We start from the raw sequence: 21,766 nt of genomic DNA on the forward strand, positions 1-21,766 counted from the left end.
TAGTGCACTATGTAGGGAACCATTTGGGACATACCAGTGACTTGCAATGACAGTACAGGAACAAGACTATTCCCCAATGACAGGTCAATAATGAATACATGCAAGTCTGATAAAGGATTTTATTTGTATTATATTTAATACTGAACAAATAGCAATGCAATATGCAACAATTTCAACAGTTCATATAAAGAAATCCGTCAATTGAAATTAAGTCAAGTAGGCCCTAATCTATGGATTTCACATGACTGGGAATACACATATGTATCTGCTGGTCACAGATATCTTCAGAAAATAGGTAGGGCTGTGGATCAGACAACCAGTTAGTATCTGGTGTGACCATTTGCCTCATGCAGCGTGACACATCTTCACATAGAGTTGATCAGGCTTTTGATTGTGTCCTGTGGAATGTTGTCCCACTCCTCTTCAATGGCTGTGTGAAGTTGCTGGATATTGGCGCGAACTGGAACACGCTGTCGTACACGTCGATCCAGAGTATCCCAAACATGGTCAATGGGTGACATGTCTGGTGAGTATGCAGGCCATGGAAGAACTGGGACATTTTCAGCTTCCAGGAATTGTGTACAGATCCTTGCAACATGCAGCTGTGCATTTTCATGCTGAAACATGAGGCGGTGGACATCAGGATCTCATGTTATCTCTGCATTCAAATTGCCATCGATAAAATATAATTGTGTTCATTGTCCATAATCCCACTGCCACCATGGGGCACTCTGTTCACAACGTTGACATCAGCAAACCGCTCACCCACACAACGCCATACATGTGGTATCCCGGAGGTCTACCCCAGGGATTGGTGCTAGAGGAGAGGTACGTGCTGCGACGTTGGCTCCCTCTGCTGGGAGTCCCCGGGGTGGGCACCACGACACTGATGCCACCAATTAGGGTAGAGTGCCAACCAGTCGTGCAGGCCATGTAAATGGGGCACCGTGGGAGAGAAAATGAGAGGCAGGGAGTGGACCAACAGATGGGAACAAAGCTCCCGGAGCACGGAACCGAATACGAAGAGGCGGCCCAGATGAAGGACCGAGCCAACTACTAAGTTATTTAGTTACATTTATTTTATGTTAACCAGTAAAGGCGTGTTTTCTAGAACCTCCCCGTCTGTGTCCGTTTGTGTGCTCAAACCCAACACCCCATGGTTTACCACAACGTGGTCTGCACTTGGACGTACTGACAAATTCTCTAAAACAACATTGGAGGCGGTTTTTGGTAGAGAAATCAACATTAAATTCAAAACTTTGAGACATTGTGTTGTGTGAAGAGACTGCACATTTTAGAGTGGCCTTTTGTCCCCAGCACAAGTTGCAACTATGTAATGATCATGCTTCTTGATATGCCAAACCTGTCAGGTGGCTGGATTATCTTGGCAAAGGAGAAATGCTCACTAACAGGGATGAAAACAAATTAGTGCACAGAATGAGAGAAATAAGCTTTGTGTGTGAATGGAACATTTCAGTGATCTTTTATTTCAGCTCATGAAACATGGGACCAACACTTTACATGTGTTTATATATATTTTGGTGTATTTATTACAGCAGTAATAAACATGTTACTTGATCTAATGTCTCATCAACCTTGGAATTCACAAGGCACTTCCTGGTTGCTCTGCAGTTGCTATGCTGCACGGGTTGGAAGTGGATTTCCTCATATGCAACTTCAGTCAATCTGGATACATCCCAAATGGCACCCTATTCCCTATATAGTCCACTACTTTTGACCAGAGACCTATGGGTTCTGGTCAAAAGTAGCACACTAAAAGGAATAGGGTGCCATTGGGGCACACACCGAGTCATTGTTAAATGCCAACTCCTCTCAGGCTTGGAAAACGGTCTTCAGAGATGAACATTTTGAAAACATTTAAATACAATTCTTTAAACTTAAGTTTAAACAGCATGTACAGTACTTACAATGTAACACAGAAAAAAGGCCACCTTGAGCCTTATTGCGACAATCACTACGATGATAGATGGTTGTTAATGTGTGGAATGATGACTGACACACAGATGAACAGTTAACTCGCTGCTTCTCAAAGAGTTAAAAGGTAGAGAGCAAGTATATTTGTTTGTGTGTCATTTCTTAGAATCTCATATCCTCCAAGTCTGATAAGGGTGCTCCTCCCATTCGCATCCCAAATGGCACTATCTCCTATATAGTACCCTATTTTTGACCAGATGGGCCCCGTCCTGTGCTCATGGTTCCTTCAGAGAGTTGATGTGGGCACAGAGTTTGAGGGCGGGTCCTAGTTTGATGTTCATCGCGGTCATCAGGTGGTCCTCTGTCAGCAATAGGAGTGCCTGGCCGTCAATCTCGTGGGAACGGAACTCTTCTGATATGTCCCGCCCACCTAAAGGAGGAAAAGGGTGGAGAGAGAGGTGGGAGAATGAATAGAGTGGGGGGGAAAGGAACAGGAAGGTGGAAAGAGAGGAGTTTAGGGCCAGGAGACGCATACTTCATTGTAAAGGGTTTAAACACTGTTTCCCAGGCTTGTTCAATGAACCATAAACAATTAATGAACATGCACCTGTGGAACGGTAGTTAAGACACTAACAGCTTACAGATGGTAGGCAATTAAGGTCACAGTTATGAAAATTTAGGACACTAAAGAGGCCTTTCTACTGATTCTGAAAAACACCAAAAGAAAGATGCCCAGGGTCCCTGCTCACCTGCGTGAACGTGCCTTAGGCACGCTGCAAGGAGGCATGAGGACTGCAGATGTGGCCAGGGCAATACATTACAATGTCCGTACTGTGAGACGCCTAAGACAGCGCTACAGGGAGACAGGACGGACAGCTGATCGTCCTCGAAGTGGCAGACCACGTGTAACAACACCTGCACAGGATCGGTACATCCGAACATCACACCTGCGGGACAGGTACAGGATGGCAACAAAAGCTGCCCGAGATAGACCAGGAACGCTCAGACTGTCCGCAATAGGCTGAGAGAGGCTGGACTGAGGGCTTGTAGGCCTGTTGTAAGGCAGGTCCTCACCAGACATCACAGGCAACAACGTCGCCTATGGGCACAATTTCACAGTTGCTGGATCAAACAGGACTGGCAAAAAGTGCTCTTCACTGAGGAGTTGCAGTTGTGTCTCACCGGGGTGATGGTCATATTTGCGTTTAAAGTCGAAGAAATGAGCGTTACACAGAGTCCTGTACTCTGGAGCGAGATCGAGTTGGAGGTGGAGGGTCTGGGGTGGTATGTCACAGCATCATCGGACTGAGCTTGTTGTCATTGCAGGCAATCTTAACGCTGTGCGTTACAGGGAAGACATCCTCCTCCCTCATGTGGTACCCTTCCTGCAGGCTCATCCTGACATGACCCTCCAGCATGACAATGCCACCAGCCATACTGCTCATTCTGTGCATGATTTCCTGCAAGACAGGAATGTCAGTGTTCTGCCATGGCCAGCGAAGAGCTCGGATCTCAATCCCATTGAGCACGTCTGGGACCTGTTGGATCGGAGGGTGAGGGCTTAGGGCCATTCCCCCCAGAAATGTCCGAGAACTTGCAGGTGCCTTGGTGGAAGAGTGGGGTAACATTTCACATCAAGAACTGTCAAATCTGGTGCAGTCCATGAGGAGGAGTTGGTGGCCTCACCAGATACTGACTGTTACTGTTACTTTGTTCAGGGACACATTATTCCATTTCTGTTAGTCACATGTCTGTGGAATTTGTTCAGTTTATGTCTAAGTTATTGAATCTTATGTTCATACAAATATTTACACATGCTAAGTTTGCTGAAAATAAACACAGTTGACAGTGAGAGGACAATTCTTTTTTTTGCTGAGTTTACATCCATTACAGTATTGGTTACAGCAGCTTTAAGTCCCATGGTAGGACATATTCATGATACCTGGTAGAGAGTTGATGTATGAGCAGACTTGACCCACGCTCCACTGTGTTGGATTGTCACTACATTCTTGTCCTCCTGTGGTCTGTTCACCAGAGGACATGAATGAGTCTTTCCTCTGTCTTCCCTGCTCCCTCTCTCTCTCCTGCACCCTCTCCCTCTCTTCCTGCCGGCGCAGCCTGGTGATCATGGGGACAGGGGGCTCATCCTCAGCCTCCTCTTCCCCCCTCAATGTTCTCTGGGTCTCTTCAGAGCCGTACGGACCCTGCACCTGCAGTGGAAAAACCAACATGACTACAATCAGACATTTACCTATGGGATATTCGGAGTGATAACAGTTTGGGGTTTCATACTGTAAGTAGACCAGAGAATTGCAAAGTTGTTAATATCAATTCTGTCGGATTGACCTAGCCTGGTTTCAGATTTGTTGTCCCCCAAGATGAAATTGGGGAGGGGACTGTAGACTGTCTCTGTATGTCCATTCACTTGTGCGTTCGTCACACGCAATATCTCAAACAGCACTGGCCCGAATTTGACAACTTGGGTGAATGATGAGTCTTGCCATAGAGATCCGGCAGTGACAAAATTGATTGTCCTAAGACGGGAGCTATAGTTATTAACAGAAATGTTAAGGCGGGGCGCTTCATCATTCGTGGAGGACGACACGCTTATTGTTGCCTGGTTTGTGTTGTTTTGCAAACGGTCTTGTCGTGATTGGCATTGACCATAGGATAGTTAGCTAGATATGTTAAATCTGAGACCAGGCTATAACATCTGACCTGTCTGAGGAGGAAGTGTTCTCTGGTGCCCCCGTTGACCCTCCCCGAGGGACGTCCTCTACGGCCCATCGGCCTGTGGCCCCAACGACTGGCCTTGTCCACCTTCATCACGCTCAGACGCTTTGTACAGCTCACATTGAACCTGACAGGAGTGGGGAGGGGACAGAGAGAGAGAGAGAGCGCGAGAGAGATGGGAGATATGTAGATAAAACGTTTCTGGAGTTTAGCCATTCAGGGGAGATATTCCACAGAACATCATAATGTTCAAAACATCCCAGTTGTGGTGTCTAGATTCCCCTGGAAGAGAACATTTACACATGGCTTTTGACTACAAGTCGGCTTGAGGAGCTTAATCTGGCTCGGGAATAATGTTCCAAAATTCAGATTTTTCAAGAAATACAGGTTCCTGGAATCAGGAGTGAATAACCAGGAACTACAGGAATCTTCCAACTGGGATATCTGGAAACCCCAGAAATGTTGCAACCCTACAGGACTCACCTCTTGACACAGGTCATGGTGCAGAATCGTTTGGATCGGAGGAAGGTGTGAACGTAGCCCCTCTTCCCACAGAACTCACACTGCAGCACATCTACCAAGCTCTCAGCAGCAGGTTCTATAGTACAGCAGGAGATGACAAGCTGTTAGACAGACACACAGACAGATGGACGGACACACAGACACACCGGAACTGACCGTCCTGGGTGGGGGTATCATCCATGTCTGAGTCATTGTCTGGATGCTCAGCATCCATCAGGCTCTCCTCTGGCACTCGATCCCCATTGGTTCTCAATTCTATAGCTGAATCCTTATTGGTTCTCATCTCAGGTGTTGGATCCCCATTGGTTCTCACCTCCCGGGCTTCAGGAAGCGTGGCCTGCTGGTCCGCCCCCAAAGAGGAACGGCCCATCTGAAGCAGCAACACACCACTGTATCACATACAGTACACAACATACACTATAGAGGGCTGAACATAATGGTAATTAATCAACTACCAGTGGGAGACTGCTTGTTCAAGAGGACATTTTGTATTAGGGAGGTAGTTGGTTCTTGATGCAGTGCTCTCACAGTGAGAGAGGTGTGACTGGGACTAAGCTACTCTCCCAGCTAGCATATTTGGTTTCTTGGAAGATGTGGGAACGTACGTTTTTGGTTTCTCATTGGTTCCGGGAATGAAGCCATACATTTCTTGACCTGTAAAACTGAACATTTTTTAAACATTCTGACACTGGAAATGTAAACTTGTTGGTTGCAGAGGTTCTGAGAATTTTGATTTATTTATTTAAACCTTTATTTAACTAGGCAAGTCAGTTAAGAACAAATTCTTAGTTTCAATGACGGCCTAGGGGGTTAACTGCCTGTTCAGGGGCAGAACAGAACAACAACATTCTAGCTGCGGGTCCAGTTCAGACATTATGTGTAGGCCTATGTGAGGCGACCCCAAATGCCGAGTTTCGGCTCGATAGGTCATTCGGTGCCCGAGCAATACCCTAATTGGTGCTGAAAATACACTTTTTTCCATGCCTTGCTACGGGGTTCTTGAATGAACTATCGGACAGAAACATTGGGGTCCATCTATGGGCCAAGCCGGTTTCAATGCACCTAGTCTTGCGTCTGGGACTTTTCTAAATGTCGTCATTTTCGTAATGGTCAAAATGAATTGAAGTCATTGCAAATGTACGAGGCTGTTTCTCGGTCCGAGAACCTTCTAGAGCCAAGTAACTCACCATCGACCTGAGGTCTAGAACAGGTTTCAAAAGTTTCAGAACTCTAGGTCTGACTGTTCTTTTTTAGCTCGAACAAAGTTAAATATTGCAGGCACGGTCTGTCTCTACGCACCCCAATATGTCCCTCCTTCCAAGCTGTGTGTGTGTGCGATTTAGTTTTTCAATGAAATTTTATGGGAAAAATGACCGATTTACAGTTCATGGGGGTCGCCTAATCACACATATGAAGAAGTTTTGAAAAGATCTGACCTTTTTAACCCTTTGAAAAAGCCACAATGACACCATTTAAGGCACTTCCGGTTGGCACAGGAAGCTATAAGTCAACTCATATCCTGATTGGGGTATGCCTTTACAGAATCCTGAGTTTTAAGTGTTTACGTTAAGAACTGACCGATTTACACAGGGTTGAATGCACTATTTATCACAAACTGCTGGTTGGGTATGGAAAAACACATTTAGGGTGATTTTAACCACTTCCGGTTGCTTCAAGAAGCTTAGAATCGACACAGGTAGACCTCAGTGTCCTGATACACTGTCATTGAAGACAGGTTCATAAGGCATTCATAACCCACATAGGCTTCAGGTTGACTTTAGAGGAGCAGGCAATGTATTCCTATGGGGAGAGATGTCATTGTAATCTGTGAGATCAAAAAACCCTGATTAACTGTTAAGGGTTAATGCCACATGGTCAAGGTTAGGCTTGCACAGATCGGGAGGACCTCAGGAACGTACCTGAGGTCGAATTGTGCTTCTCACCCTAACGGTTCTCTCACTGTCACCCAAAAGCAAATTACATTTAGGGCCAGGCTTAATTTTGGGCCTACGTCTTTCACGGTCGCTGCACTCAGAGCGAGCTACGGTCAAGCGGGGCATCTCGTTGAACTCGGCACAGCCTAGAGAATATGGAAATGCCATTGCAGGCTCTGTGTGTCTTTAAGCACCGCACTTTGTCACTCCATCCTTGCTGTGTGTGTGTGAGAGAGCTTTTCTTTGACATCTGTTGGGAGAAATGACTGACTTACAGTTGCTGTGTGTGTGTGTATGAATATGTATGTATGAATGGGGGTTGCTTAATCACACATATGAAGTTTTGAAAAGATCTGACCTTTTTAACCCTTCGAAACAGCCACTATGACACCATTTAAGGCACTTCCGGTTTACACAGGAAGCTGAAAGTGAACACATATCCTCCTTGGGGTAGACAATTATAGAATTTTTAGTTTTAAGTTTTATGTTAAGAACTGACTTATTTACAGAGGGTTTAGTGAGTGTGTGTTATTTCAGAAAATCACAGAAATCTCGCAGAGCTCCGAAGCACTTTAAAAAGATTTGTATGAACACGCTGCAACTGGATCTGTAACTGTTTTTTTTTATTTTTAAAACTATTTTTGAACATCACCAATTTGACATTTAGGATAAATCGTACAATGACGATAGATACATGGCTGGTTCTTTTTTTACTGACATCGTAGGTTCCTTTACTTTGACGTGAAGCAGAAAAAATATTTATATGGCATCCACAGGGTGTCAGCAGTCTATGTTCAAGGTTTCAGGCTTGTAACTTCCAAAACAAATAATAAATATGAGTTTTAGTACAGGGACACATTCTTGTAAATTCATGTATGAACGCGTGATGAAGACAGAAGAACTGCTAAAATCCTATTCCTATTGAATAATCCTATTTCCTATTGAATATACTTCTTTCCGTAAGAAATAATATAGTTTGATTACATTTTAGGGTATCTGAGTAGTAAATAGAAACATATTTGACTTGTTGAAAAAGTTAGAGGTAGATTTTTGGATTCCTCTTTGCATGTTGAACGAGTGGATTACTCAAAATCGATGGCGCCAACTAAATTGACTTTTTGGGTTTTAAAGAAGGATTTGATCTAACAAAACGACACATGTTATAGCTGGGACCCTTTGGATGACAAATCAAAGGAAGATTTACAAAAACGAAGTGAATATTTAATTGCTATTTGTGAATTTATGAAACCTGTGCCAGTGGAAAAATATTTTTATGTGGGACGCCGTCCTCAAACAATCGCATGGCATGCTTTTGCTGTAATGGCTACTGTAAATCTGAAAGTGCAGTTAGATTTACAATAATTGAAGCTTTTAACTGTTATAAGACACTTGTATGTACGGTACCTAAATGTTTAATATCCATCATTTTGATGATTTTTTATTCATTTTAATTGCACGCCCTCCGCTAGCGGGATGCCTAGACCTAAAGTTTTTAAATAACATTCTTAGAACGTTACTCAAGTTATTGTGTTTTTTTATGGAAAATGTTCTTACCGTTCTCAGAACAATTTGAGAACATGCAAAATAACCAAAGGACAACCACACTCTCACCAAGCTCTAAGAAACAAATGGTTCTCAGAACATTATGTGCTAGCTGGGCTCAGTCGCAGGGCCGACTCCAGGCATAAGTGACATAAGCGGCCACAAGGGGGCCCGACTCCAAAAAACTGTACTCAGTCGAACTTTAAAACGTACATTTCTCTCTCCACTGTCAAGTTTTTGCCTGCTCGTTGGGCCCCCCCCCCCAACCAAATCTTGCTTAGGTCCCCCAAAAGGCTAGAGCTGACACTGGCCTCAGTGCCTTTGGTGACAATTAACGAGACCAGTACCTGTGTACTGTGGAGCTTGGTTAACACACCCACCAGTGGACATATCGGGAGGAACGGCTGCAGGGCCTCTCTGACGACGAACCCCTCTATGATGTGAGTGAGGATGAGAGGTTTAGCTCTCTCAGGGCTCCCTGGTAGGGTGGCTGAGGGGGATTGGCCGGGGCTTCTTACCGCGGCCGAGGGCAGGAGTGGAGGAGGGGAGCAGCTGGTGTAAGAGGGGTCTTGAGACGAGTGGGTAACGGAGCGGCTGGGCGGAGGGACGCAGGGGAAATCCAACCTGCCTGGAGGATGGAGCCGAGCAAAGAAAGAGAGGCAGTTACTGTATGTTAGTGTGCTTTATCGATTTAGTATAAAAATAGTGCAAACGGTAAAGTTAAGCAATGAAAAAAAAGTAAATGCTATTGTGCCATGTACCTGTGCAGTTCTCTGTAAAGGCGAGCTGTATGTCTTTACAGAGTCTGTCTGAACAAGCCAATGGAGAGAGTGTGGGTGGAGGGGTCGTCCTCTCCTCTCTCATCTCCTCTCTCCTCTCCAGGGTCTGGGGACGTAGGGTGGCTGGAAGCATCTTCAGGTCCACAGCTACAGTCTGGGGTGGGGAGAGATTATGGAACGTCTGGGATAGATTCTGGAACGTCTGGGGGGGGTGATGGTTCTGAAAAGGCATCTGGACCGGTGCCTCTGCCACAGGCAGTTCCTCCGACACCTGAACCCCAGTGGACTGCACTGCCAGGGCCTGGACTGAGCGCAGGGACAACCTCTGGAGGGAGGCCGGTGGAGACTGGACCAGCCTGGGGAGAGAGGCCTGGGAGATGGGGCCAAGACGCAGGGTAGGGGGCTTGGGCTGGCGGTGGAGCTGGGGCTGGAGCAGGCTGGGACACAGAAGAGGTGGAGGGGCTGATGAGGATACTACCACTGTCTGCTGGGGAGGGGGTGGGGTGGGCAGCTCACAGGATGAGGAGAGGACTGGAAGGCCATTGCCAGGCTGGGATTGGACAGTGGTGGTGGTGTGGGTGGGAGTGGCCAGGGGCTGGAGGGTAAGAGGGAAGAGAGAGGGTGAAGTGTCTTGGGGTGCGAGGCGCAGTGCGATAGGGTGCAGCTGCCGGTGGGCTCCTGCTGTGGTCTGCTGGACGATGAGCTGGTGGGGTGCCCCCTTATGGCTCGGAGGACAGTGCAGCTGGTGCCTGACCACAGCATGGGACTGGACAGGAGTGTACGACGCTGAAATAGAACCACATTATTACACCTGAAGGTGGTCTAAACCTGCACTAGGTTGGAACAGAATGTACAACACTGGAGTTGAAAGTGATTTGAGACATTGATGTGTGTTGTAAACCTCCTCTGGGCTGGAACAAAAGCCTACCTCAGGATCAGTATTATTTAAGAACACTGATATGAACCAACAGAGCACAAAAGATGAGACCATGCCATGGTGACTGACTTACCAGGCGCGATAAGCTGGTTTGCTGATGTTAACCTGGTGATGTCAGCCAGCCGAGGCTTAGCTCCAGAGGCTTCTGTGGAGGTGTCAGACTGCTGACTGGACCTCAGGGGACAGATGGACATCTTGGGCAGAGAGGAGACCAGCGTCTGGGGCTGGGTGGAGAATGGCTTCAACAGGACACTCTGGGCAGTGGCCAAAGCCCCTGGGAGATGGGCCTGCACAGCAAGGCTGTGGACCTGAGAGAGGGGAGGACTGGCAGTATTATTATAGATGTAAATCTAACATCCAATTAGAAAGTGCTTGATATCAAAAAAATATAATGTGGATATCATGTTGTGTCCCACAGGGTTCGAAACTGGGGCACTACTGTCTGTACCTGATATATATTTAGGTTACTGCAACTTGATCATGTAATGAGTAATGACATACCAAGTCAAGTCAGATACACTCCACTTAGCATACCTCCACATACCTTTATCCAAAGCAACCTGTGCATAGGCTTACATTTTTTGTATAAAAATGATTTGTCCTCCAGGAATATGAATAACGTCAGCAGGAGTTTGCGGTCCTCTGATGACAACATAGTTAGCTTGTCAGGTATGTAAAACCTGGCAATGCTTAACCTTTCACCTTTGACCTTTGCCCCTGGTGGAGGTTGCTGACCTGTGAAGTGGAGAGTCGAGAGGAGCTGCAGCAGACAGAAGGCAGGTCAGACTGGACTGCTGCCACCGTGGCCGCAGGGGTCAGAATCAACTTACAGAGACGGAAGGGAGAAAAGAGTTACAGAAGAGGGAGAAGACAGAGAAGCAAGGGAAAAGACAAAGAAGAAGGAGAAAAGATAAGTAGAAAAGTCATAGCGGAAAACATCAATGGAAAAGGAGACAGAGAACTTGGCATGCTTACTTATTTTTTACTTCCCATGATCTTTGGGCAAGTAGATAGTTTATCATACGCTACAAAGCTGTTACAACAGGAGATAGAAGGTAGGTACCATCTGGGTGCGAAGGTACATCTGGGCTTGGTTACAGGAAGCAGAGCAATTCCCCAGCAGCATGGCCTGCTGGGTAATCGTGCCTGTGGTGGAGCTGGAACTCTGAGAATGACCAATCAGCTGGCCTGTTACTGGAGAGGCTGGGAGGGTGATCTGGAGACAGACAGAATTGCAGTGGTCTTACTAGGCATTGGTAGTCTTGGTAGTCTTGATACCAGAGTGCTAAACTTACAGAGGTACCAGTTGACTGGGGCACCGTGGTGTTGGCAGCAGAGGGTAAGGAGGGGGACTGTCTGCTACTGTAAGGCGGTTGCTGCTGCAGCGCAGCTGTCTGCAGGATGATGTGTTGCTGCTGGGCAGCGTACATCTGCTGCAGGTACTGAGCTGCCATGGTCTGGGGCCTGCTGTGGATGGCCTGCTGGATCACCTAGAGAGAGAGAGACAGCAGAGAAACAATAATCATATTGTGTAGCTGGGAACGGTTCGGTAACTACTACACTCACCAGAGCCGATGACTCATGTTTGCTCCCAGAACTAATGCCTCAGATTTAGCTCAGCACGTGCATGATCAGGGTTCGATACCAGGAATGCTCGTTCTGGGAACGAAGAAATACGTTCTCTGCCTCGTAAAACGTAACATTTTTTTTTAACGTTTCTGAGAACCATGTTCTGGGAACATACATTTTTAGGTTGCAGGGAGGTTCTGAGAATGTTCTCCTGGGAGGTTTTTATTAATGTTCTGAGAATAGAAATGATATGTTATTTGAAGGTAATTAAATAACGTTCTGAGAATATGTTTCAATAAGACACTGCTGGCTTAGTTTGGGTTAACAGTGTTGAAGCACAGATAGGACACATGGAAATTCACTTACTTAAGCTTGAATCATGTAAAAACACATTTATTTTTTATCGTGGCACGGCGTCAGTGAGATTCTAACGTATTACCTTCAGTTCTCGATCTATGGAATTAGTCCACTGAGCCACCAGGATGGAGCTAGCATTAGAGGTCTTTACGGATTCACCTGTACCCGAATACCCGAGACCTGAGCAGGTTCAGATCCAGAATTCGAAATAATGTCATGCGTCTGGGTCGGATCTGATATGATTGTCACGGGTATGTGTAATTTTCACTGACCTTTCCGGTAGGAACACTAAAGATCCGAACGCGACAGCTGCAATAGAGAGATACATTTTATAATTTATGCTGCTGCTCGTGCTTTTCACGAGAGTGGCGCTTGTAGCTTGTTGTTGGCCAATCATAAATCATCATAGCGGCAATAGGTTAAATTAGGAGATATCTAATCCTCCCTGCTCCATGTGTCACTCGCTCACAGTATGGCCCCACCCCAGCCTGCTTGAGCGGCATCTCTCTCTCCCTCCTCTCACGCTTTATCAGCTCCGGATAATAAAGTAGTTTAAAAAAATGAATGTTGCTTCCCTCACTCGGATCTGACCGGTCTGGATTCAACCAGGCCTATACGGAATGGAATTAGTTGTGCTGGGGTCCATTCGGAACGGATCTCTATATTTAAAACGTGTATTTAAGCTTACATGTATGGAGTCCGGATTGGGAAAGACCCAGTGTCCAGTTTGGAACTGGTCCAACTTTTTGGACCTGTGAAGACCTCTAGCTAGAATGTCATCTTTTTCTCCGACATAGCTGTTCATTTGAGTCTATTCAAACAGACCCCATTTCAAAATAAACAAACACTCATTAAGATCAGGTGTGGCAAATGAGTGGGCGTGGCCAACACATCTGAACACATTTAACAAGAGAGAGGGTAGAGAGTTTGATGCTGAGAACAGTGTTTATGCTTTTAAAACATTAGAACGTTCTTTGAACATTAATGTTTTCTTGTCATATTAATGGAAAGTTGGTGAGGGAGATAAAAGTCTCCAACTTCAGAGATTTTTGCAATTCGTTCCAGTCGCAGGAAGCAGAGACCCGGAAGGAAAGGCGGCCAATTGAGGTTTTGGCTTTAGGGATGATCAGTGAGATCCACCTGCTGGAGCGCGTGCTACGGGTGGGTTTTGCCATCGTGACCAGTGAACAGAGATAAGGCGGAGCTTTACCTAGCATAGACTTGTAGATGACCTAGAGCCAGTGGGTCTAGCGACGAACATGTAGCGAGGGCCAGCCGACTAGAGCATACAGGCCACAGTGGAGGGTGGTATTCCCAGTGGGTTATATAGTTAATGAAATGGTTACTCTGACTATCTGTATTGACCCTACATGAACACTCACAAGACTATATACAGTATACACATTATATACATACTCACACACACTACACTGACACTCACACAAAACCCACACACATACAGTACGTATGCACACACACAGGCATAACACACACACGCATACTGACACAACACACACAAACATTCACACATTATATGCTGCTGCTACTCTGTTATGTCTTCTTACTCTTACTATTATCTATCCCGATGCCTAGTCACTTTACTCTGCCTTTATGTACAGTTGAAGTTGGAAGTTTACATACACCTTAGCCAAATACATTTAAACATAATTCCTGACATTTAATCATAGTAAAAATTCCCTGTCTTAGGTCAGTTAGGATCACCACTTTATTTTAAGAATGTGAAATGTCAGAATAATAGAGAGAAGGATTTATTTCAGCTTTTACTTATTTCATCACATTCCCAGTGGGTCAGAAGTTTACATCCACTCAATTTGTATTTGGTAGCATTGCCTTTAAATTCTTTAACAAGGGGTTAAACGTTTTGGGTAGCCTTCCACAAGCTTCCCACAATAAGTGTGTCCCACTCCTCCTGACAAAGCTGTGTAACGGAGTCAGGTTTGTAGGCCTCATTGCTTGAACATGCTTTTTCAGTTCTGCCCACAATTTTCTATGGGATTGAGGTCAGGGCTTTGTGATGGCCACTCCACTTCCTTGACTTTGTTGTCCTTAAGCCGTTTTGCCACAACTCTGGAAGTATGCTTGGGGTCATTGTCCATTTGGAAGACCCATTTGCGACCAAGCTTTAACTGATGTCTTGAGATGTTGCTTCAATATATCCACATTAATTTCCTGCCCCTATTTTGTGAAGTGCACCAGTATAGGACTCGTTTTGCTGTGGATATAGATACTTTTGTACCCGTTTCCTCCAGCATCTTCACAAGGTCCTTTGCTGATGTTCTGGGTTCTGATTTGCACTTTTCGCAACAAAGTATGTTCATCTCTAGGAGACAGAACGCGTCTCCTTCCTGAGCGGTATGACGTCTGTGTGGTCCCATGGTGTTTATACTTGCGTACTATTGTTTGTACAGATGAACGTGATACCTTCAGGCTTTTGGAAATTGCTCCCAAGGATGAACCAGACTTGTAGAGGTCTACATTTCTTGTTCTGAGGTCTTGGCTGATTTCTTTTGATTATTCCCATGATGTCAAGCAAAGAGGCAGTGAATTTGAAGGTAGGCCTTGAAATACATCCACAGGTACCCCTCCAATTGACTCAAATTATGTCAATTAGCCTATCAGAAGCTTCTAAAGCCATGACATCATTTTCTGGAATTTTCCAAGCTGTTTAAAGGCACAGTCAACTTAGTGTATGTAAACTTCTGATCCTCTGGAATTGTGATACAGTGAATTATAAATTAAATAATCTGTCTGTAAACAATTGTTGGAAAAATTACTTGTGCCATGCACACAGTAGATGTCCTAACCAACTTGCCAAAACTACTGTTTGTTAAACAAACAAACAAAAAATATTGGTTGAAAAACAAGTTTGACTGACTCCTACCTAAATGTATGGAAACTTCCGACTTCAACTGTACATATCTACCACAAATACCTTGTACCCCTGCATATTGATCTGGTACTCCTTGTATACATCTTCATTCTTGTTTTTGTTCCTCTTTCAATACTATTTATTACGTTGTTTTTTTACTCCGCATCGTTGGGAAGGGATGGTAAGCAAGCATTTCACGGTAAAGTCATTGTATTCAGCATTTGTGACAAATACAATTTGATTTGATTTTGAACATCGCCAACAAATGCGTCAGTTTAATTAAATGTGCAATTAAAAAGTATTGTGCCTAGGTGTCAGTTTAATTAAATGTGCAATTAAAAAGTATAGTGCCTAGGTGTCAGTTTAATTAAATGTGCAATTAAAAAGTATTGTGCCTAGGTGTCAGTTTAATTAAATGTGCAATCAAAAAGTATAGTGCCTAGGTGTCAGTTTAATTAAATGTGCAATTAAAAAGTATTGTGCCTAGGTGTCAGTTTAATTAAATGTGCAATTAAAAAGTATAGTGCCTAGGTGTCAGTTTAATTAAATGTGCAATTAAAAAGTATTGTGCCTAGGTGTCAGTTTAATTAAATGTGCAATTAAAAAGTATAGTGTCTAGGTGTCAGTTTAATTAAATGTGCAATTAAAAAGTATTGTGCCTAGGTGTCAGTTTAATTAAATGTGCAATTAAAAAGTATAGTGCCTAGGTGTCAGTTTAATTAAATGTGCAATTAAAAAGTATTGTGCCTAGGTGTCAGTTTAATTAAATGTGCAATTAAAAAGTATAGTGCCTAGGTGTCAGTTTAATTAAATGTGCAATTAAAAAGTATTGTGCCTAGGTGTCAGTTTAATTAAATGTGCAATCAAAAAGTATAGTGCCTAGGTGTCAGTTTAATTAAATGTGCAATTAAAAAGTATTGTGCCTAGGTGTCAGTTTAATTAAATGTGCAATCAAAAAGTATAGTGCCTAGGTGTCAGTTTAATTAAATGTGCAATTAAAAAGTATTGTGCCTAGGTGTCAGTTTAATTAAATGTGCAATTAAAAAGTATAGTGCCTAGGTGTCAGTTTAATTAAATGTGCAATTAAAAAGTATTGTGCCTAGGTGTCAGTTTAATTAAATGTGCAATTAAAAAGTATTGTGCCTAGGCCTATTTAATGAAACCCTAGTGCTGTTGACACTAGGGTCCATCACTGGGGTCCATCACTGGGGTCCATCACTGGGGTACATCACTGGGGCCAAGCTTCCTGCCATCCAGGACCTCTATATCAGGTAGTGTCAGAAAAAGGCCCTAAAAATTTCCGGAGCGCCAAGTCTAGGTCCGAGAGGCTTCTAAACAGCTTCTACCCCCAAGCCATAAGACTCTTGAATGTCTAATCAAATGGCTACCCTTTTACACTCTGTTATTATCTATGCATAGTCACTTTAATAACTCTACCTTCATGTACATATTATCACAATTACCTCGACTAACTGGTGCCCCCGCACATTGACTCTGCACCGGTACCACCCTGGTTATAGCCTCCCTATTGTTATTTTACTGCTGCTCTTTAATTATTTGTTATTTTTAATTCTATTTTTTTCTGTATTTTCTTTTAAGCTGCATTGTTGGTTAAGGGCTTGTAAGTAAGCATTTCACTGTTGTATTCGGGGCATGTGGCAAATTTGATTTGATTTGACAAAGCAGGGAATCCCCAATTTCCCACTGAGCTCCTTTTTGGAAATGGCGAGTTCACTTTCTTATCCATGATGTTAGTGACCAACCGCGCTGTTCAGCGTTGGAGCCCAGCAGCTCGCATCAGCAGGATGGGGGGCCTTTTCATTAGGAGGGACTTCTAACGTGGATCTTTAAAATAATGATTATGATCAATTACATTTCCTCAATTTATATGTGTAAGACCTATAGGGACACCTACTGTATACATTTGGCAGCCATTTGGCAGCGAGACCCGCCATCATCTATGCACAATACAAGTGGCATGAAAGCCAAAACAACAAGGCACAAGTACTCACACGACCAACGGACATTGGAACAACAATTTACACTCCAATGGTAAAACAAAGGGCACATTTCTACAAATACAATCAGTGAGGAATTGGAACCATGTGTGCCATGGAATGAGCAACAGTACTGGAGGGATCTGTGACATACAGTGTAAACCACAACACTTCATTTAGAGTAAACTGGACATACTTTGCTTAGTGCTGACGCTGTTAAACTTTCTCAGTGTAAGAAATTAACACCTGTAGTGATACAGTAAATCATTTTGGGGTGTTGTTTAAAAACTGTATGCTGTAAAGCCTAATTTGTCTTTTCTTTTCAAGGGAATTTTAGAGTTTTACCATCCATGGCTGTAATACTTTGAGAGAGAGACATGGTTATTGAATTATTTCCTTATAAAGGCTTGTGGCTTTCACCGAGTGAGTACCAAGGTGAATGCTATCATTCAAATTCAACTATGACAATACCTTACATACATTACTTTGATGGCCTAGTTTTACCATAACCCAGTGATGTTAGGAAACTCCGGGTTTACAGGCCACATCAGGCCTGAAAGTCAAATTGTGTTGGATTGCAAAGTGATGTGTCTTTTTATCTAACATTCTACCCCTTGCCAGTTCTGCCATTTGCCAAATTGACTGGCCTTTCAGCAATCTCAACATTTAATATGCAGTTCAATATGAGACATCATTAGGATATCCAAAGGGTTGACCTGCTGCCTGCATTCAGAATGACTGTCAGGGTTAGGAAAGTTGATAAGAAGACTACCTAAACCATTTAACCTGGAAAAAACATGACAGGGTCAGGTGCTAACTGTTACTCTAACTAACTGATTTGATTAGTTTACAAAAATATATGTGTAGCATATGATTAATCAATCAATGTACATGCAAAGACACAGATATGAAAAACAATTATTAAAAAATCTACTTGCAGTAGTGCATTCTGGGAAATATGATAATAATGGTGTGGTTTTGTTGGGCTGTTCTACTCTCCAAAGTGTAAAACAATAACTCTGGTTATTAACACCAATACTAGGGGGTTATTTTAGACCACTGAGTGTTAATTTCACTCTTACAGAGTGAATTTAACTTCTGAATCAACACTAGAAATGTTATACCAAAGAAATCAACACTAGCCAATTTGCTAAGTAGGTCCTTTTAGGGTTTGTGTGTTTTTACTAAAGTAGCCTGTCTGGACTCCATCTCTTAATAAAAGAGGAGGGACAAATAATATAACTGAAATGAGCATGACAACATTTTACAAACATAGGCCTAAGCAAGTCATGATGATCAGCATATGTGTGAGGAATGACGACAGGTGGCAGGTTTGCATTTCTTTTCTCTCATTAATGGGATGCAATTGAAGCATACTTGGCTCGATTGAATCTTGTAGGCTAATATTTCCCATGTCATTATTTCTCTCTCTCATTATGGAGTCCTCTAGACACTTTAAACAACATGATCTTCATTGACACTGCCTTCTCACAAGAGAATGATCGCAGCAGGTCATAACGGTGTTGTTGTTTGTTGCTCTTATTGCACCAAATTGGCAAGCACATAATGTTGTCATGAAAAATATTTGTGTTGTTTTCAACTACCAATCAGAAACTGTAGTAAATCCGGCTGCATATTGAACTTCGAGATTGCCGAAAGGCCAGTCTCTTTGACAAATGACAGGAGTGGAAAGTAAATGAAATGTTAGCTAAAACTGTGGCTAGTGGCTTCATTATTTGGAGTTCAACACACACACATTGACACGCGCCCTCCCTGTCCCCTCTCTCACCTGAACCGCCTGGCTCTCTGGGGCGGTGCCTAGAGAAGTGGGTGGGGCCTGACTGCTTGGGGGCGTGGTGCTGTCAGTTGTCGTCATGGCGATGACCACTGAAGCAGCGACGTTGTTGTTGGCAACCGTTGTAACTGCTTTGGTGTTAGAGGTGACAGTGACAGTAGCAGCAGTCCCATTGGTCTCACTCTCTCCTCCTCCCTCTGTCTTTTTAGGGCTCTGCCTGTCCATCATGCTGCTGGTAAATCTAAGCTACGGTCTGTATCACTGGGCCAACTAGAAAGGGCACATAGAAAACACCTCTCTCATAAGCCTAAACATATTTGTATATATTTGATTTGACATATGGGATGCTGGATGTATTTTTTGGAAAATAACATTGATATCTGGTGCCCTACATTATTCAGTAAAAAATAAATCCCACCTACATCCCTAAGATAATATTTGTTGGGACATAATTTTGCTGATAAATTGTCCCATCATAAAATAAATCTAATTATAGATGCATCTGCCTATCTATAACAATGTCAATGACAATTTAGTGCTGGGTGCGTTTGAATACGGGGCCAATAGCACTGGCTCGAACGGATGTGATGGGTATTGCTTGACTGGACTAAGACAGCGCTTCTCGCGCGGCTATAAAACTGAAGGTTGATAGAAGTGAAGTTTCCATGCTCTGTGTGCACATTCTGCTTATTTCTTACAACCTTAAATCGAAGAAAATTATTATATTTACATTTATAGGCCTTAAAATCACAAACGGGACATTTGGGCAAACGGCGTCACAAAAAAGAAAATCCTTTAAAGATCTATAGATATGATGGCCCCCAAGCGATGTCCCTGGCTCCTGGTCACTAGAGTAGGCTATTAGTGTCATATATTTTAATTAAGTTTAATAAGTCCCGAGCTGTATTAATTGCATGTATATAGGACTACTTTACATTTCAACTGACCTAATTACATTTATTGGAAGGTAATGGTCAGTAGGAAATAGCTAATCAGAAACCGGGGCTTGTACGCCTAAACAAGGAATTGTACTAAAATCAGGTCGAACTTATGTCGGCCTATTCATATTAAAGTTCTAATCAAGCAGTTGTTCGTTGTGTTTTTTTCCATTTGATTTGCTGCGTTTTCAACGAAATCATTCAGTTTTGTTAATTTCTTTGTCATAATGGACGTGCATTTCTGTTTTTGAATTTCTCCCCATATGACCATGACATTTTCCAAGTTTTTCCATGTATGAAATTATCGAAATTCAATAGCTTATAGCCTAAAATAAATAGATCAGAAATGTATTTTGATAAAGCCTCTGCGCTTGGGTGTCATGTTGATTAGTATAGCCTACTCATCAGGTTTATATGGCCTACACATAAAAATACTGGAAGAATCTGAAAAACAGGCTATATCAAACTACATTCATCCAATATTTGAATTGTTGAATGAAATTGAAAGAAAATTACACAAACCTTCCAAATAAAGTGGCCTAGTTTGAAATAGGCTATTTTGTCCACATGTTTTACATGCAGCCTAATTTGTGTAAATAAAGTAGAGCCTACTTTAATTTGCCCATAACATTTTGGTAAAAAGGGACAATTTGAGACATAATAGATTGCTGATATTGATTCTGTTCCAATTCCTGGTGCTAAACTACTTCATTTTTAAACATGTATGTAGTTTTTGTGCAACACACCCCTAATGCTCAACCGAGAAAATATTACAAACCCTATAGCCACAACCATGCACTGACAAAAAGCAGACTTGTTAAATTTACACACATTTTCATTCAGCAATAGCAATGCATCAAATCCGTTATGCAATTTACAATCTATGACCAATTGTCGTTATCTTGTGCGGAATGCATCTAATTGGGCAATTCATGCATTGGTCTACAGTCACCCCTTTTGGCCTTTTCTCGATGGATGTGCAGTGCTGGCAACTATAGGCTGCAGTAACCTAGCTATACGATCATTTATTTATTCATTATACTAAAACAAAATCGTATAATAATTACATTACGTTTGGGCATCATCCCCTATTTCCTCGGCCAATTCTACGGCCACCGATAAGAGCCTTATATATGCACCATGCACAATCGTTCACCTATCATTAGCGTTACCTGGCTGGATTTGTTATTAGACCTGACCCATGGCGAAGTGACCGAACGAAAACCCACCGGTTCAGACTGTCACAATCCCAGTCATGTTCTAATGCGTCAAGTCTGTAATGCTAAAATGGAGAGAAAAACAAACGGGCCGGACGGAATGAAAACCCAGGCACAGCACCACTTGCAGCGCGGGAGGACCTTATACAGTAGAGCAAGAGGGGTTAGTGTGAAAATATATTTTTATAAAGCTCATTTCTCATTTTCAAGACTCAGTCAAGGATTTACTCAACATGCAACAAATATCAAGTCAAGTTCAGGCTGTGTCACGAAACGCATTATAAAGGTAGCAATGCGGAGTCGGGTCCTATACCTACATAGTAATTATTTTACTGGCAGTAGATACTGTAATACTATCACCACTAGGGGGCACAGGACTCGGGAAAAGAGACCCCATATATATATGTTGAGGACTGGGGAAAGCTGGGGTCAGTTGAAATGTAAAGTAGTCCTAAACACATGCAATTAATACAGCTCGGGACTTATTAAACAAACTTCATTAAAATACATGACACTTTTGCTAAGAATACTTTATGACTAAGACAAATAGCCTACTCTAGTGACCAGGATCCACGGACATCACTTGGGGGCCATCATAGCTATAGATCTTTAAAGGATTTT

General features: G+C 43.2%; 1 protein-coding gene across 7 annotated transcripts; it reads right to left on the reverse strand.

Moving 5' to 3' along the window:
- Nucleotides 1–1,452: 1,452 nt before the first annotated feature.
- LOC124041611 (polyhomeotic-like protein 3) lies at nucleotides 1,453–21,208 on the reverse strand. Of its 7 annotated transcripts, none has more exons than XM_046359383.1 (13): nucleotides 21,101–21,208; nucleotides 18,985–19,260; nucleotides 11,678–11,872; nucleotides 11,446–11,598; nucleotides 11,118–11,207; nucleotides 10,456–10,690; nucleotides 9,428–10,231; nucleotides 9,185–9,294; nucleotides 5,347–5,560; nucleotides 5,152–5,266; nucleotides 4,654–4,795; nucleotides 3,878–4,145; nucleotides 1,453–2,365 (listed from the first exon to the last, which is right to left on the reverse strand). In XM_046359383.1, the coding sequence occupies exons 2-13, from the start codon at nucleotides 19,216–19,218 to the stop codon at nucleotides 2,211–2,213; spliced, it is 2,715 nt and encodes a 904-aa protein (XP_046215339.1). In that variant the 5' UTR covers nucleotides 19,219–19,260; nucleotides 21,101–21,208; the 3' UTR covers nucleotides 1,453–2,210. The 7 variants fall into 7 exon arrangements, with proteins under 7 accessions (XP_046215339.1, XP_046215336.1, XP_046215337.1 ...); XM_046359380.1 differs by having other exon boundaries at nucleotides 11,085–11,207; XM_046359381.1 differs by having other exon boundaries at nucleotides 11,085–11,207; nucleotides 21,158–21,185.
- Nucleotides 21,209–21,766: the final 558 nt, after the last annotated feature.

The sequence above is a fragment of the Oncorhynchus gorbuscha genome, linkage group LG08, assembly GCF_021184085.1.
Source record: "Oncorhynchus gorbuscha isolate QuinsamMale2020 ecotype Even-year linkage group LG08, OgorEven_v1.0, whole genome shotgun sequence".
NCBI lineage: Eukaryota > Metazoa > Chordata > Actinopteri > Salmoniformes > Salmonidae > Oncorhynchus > Oncorhynchus gorbuscha.

What these genes read in the sequence shown, in the direction of transcription:
- LOC124041611 (XM_046359380.1), bottom strand. Translation starts at nt 19,218, where the DNA reads ATGATGGACAGGCAGAGCCCTAAAAAGACAGAGGGAGGAGGAGAGAGT. An exon ending in CTTTACAGAGAACTGCACAG is followed by an intron (nt 9,295 to 9,427) that starts GTACATGGCACA and finishes TCCATCCTCCAG; the next exon opens with GCAGGTTGGATTTCCCCTGC. An exon ending in ATACATCAACTCTCTACCAG is followed by an intron (nt 2,366 to 3,877) that starts GTATCATGAATA and finishes TTCCTCCTTTAG; the next exon opens with GTGGGCGGGACATATCAGAA.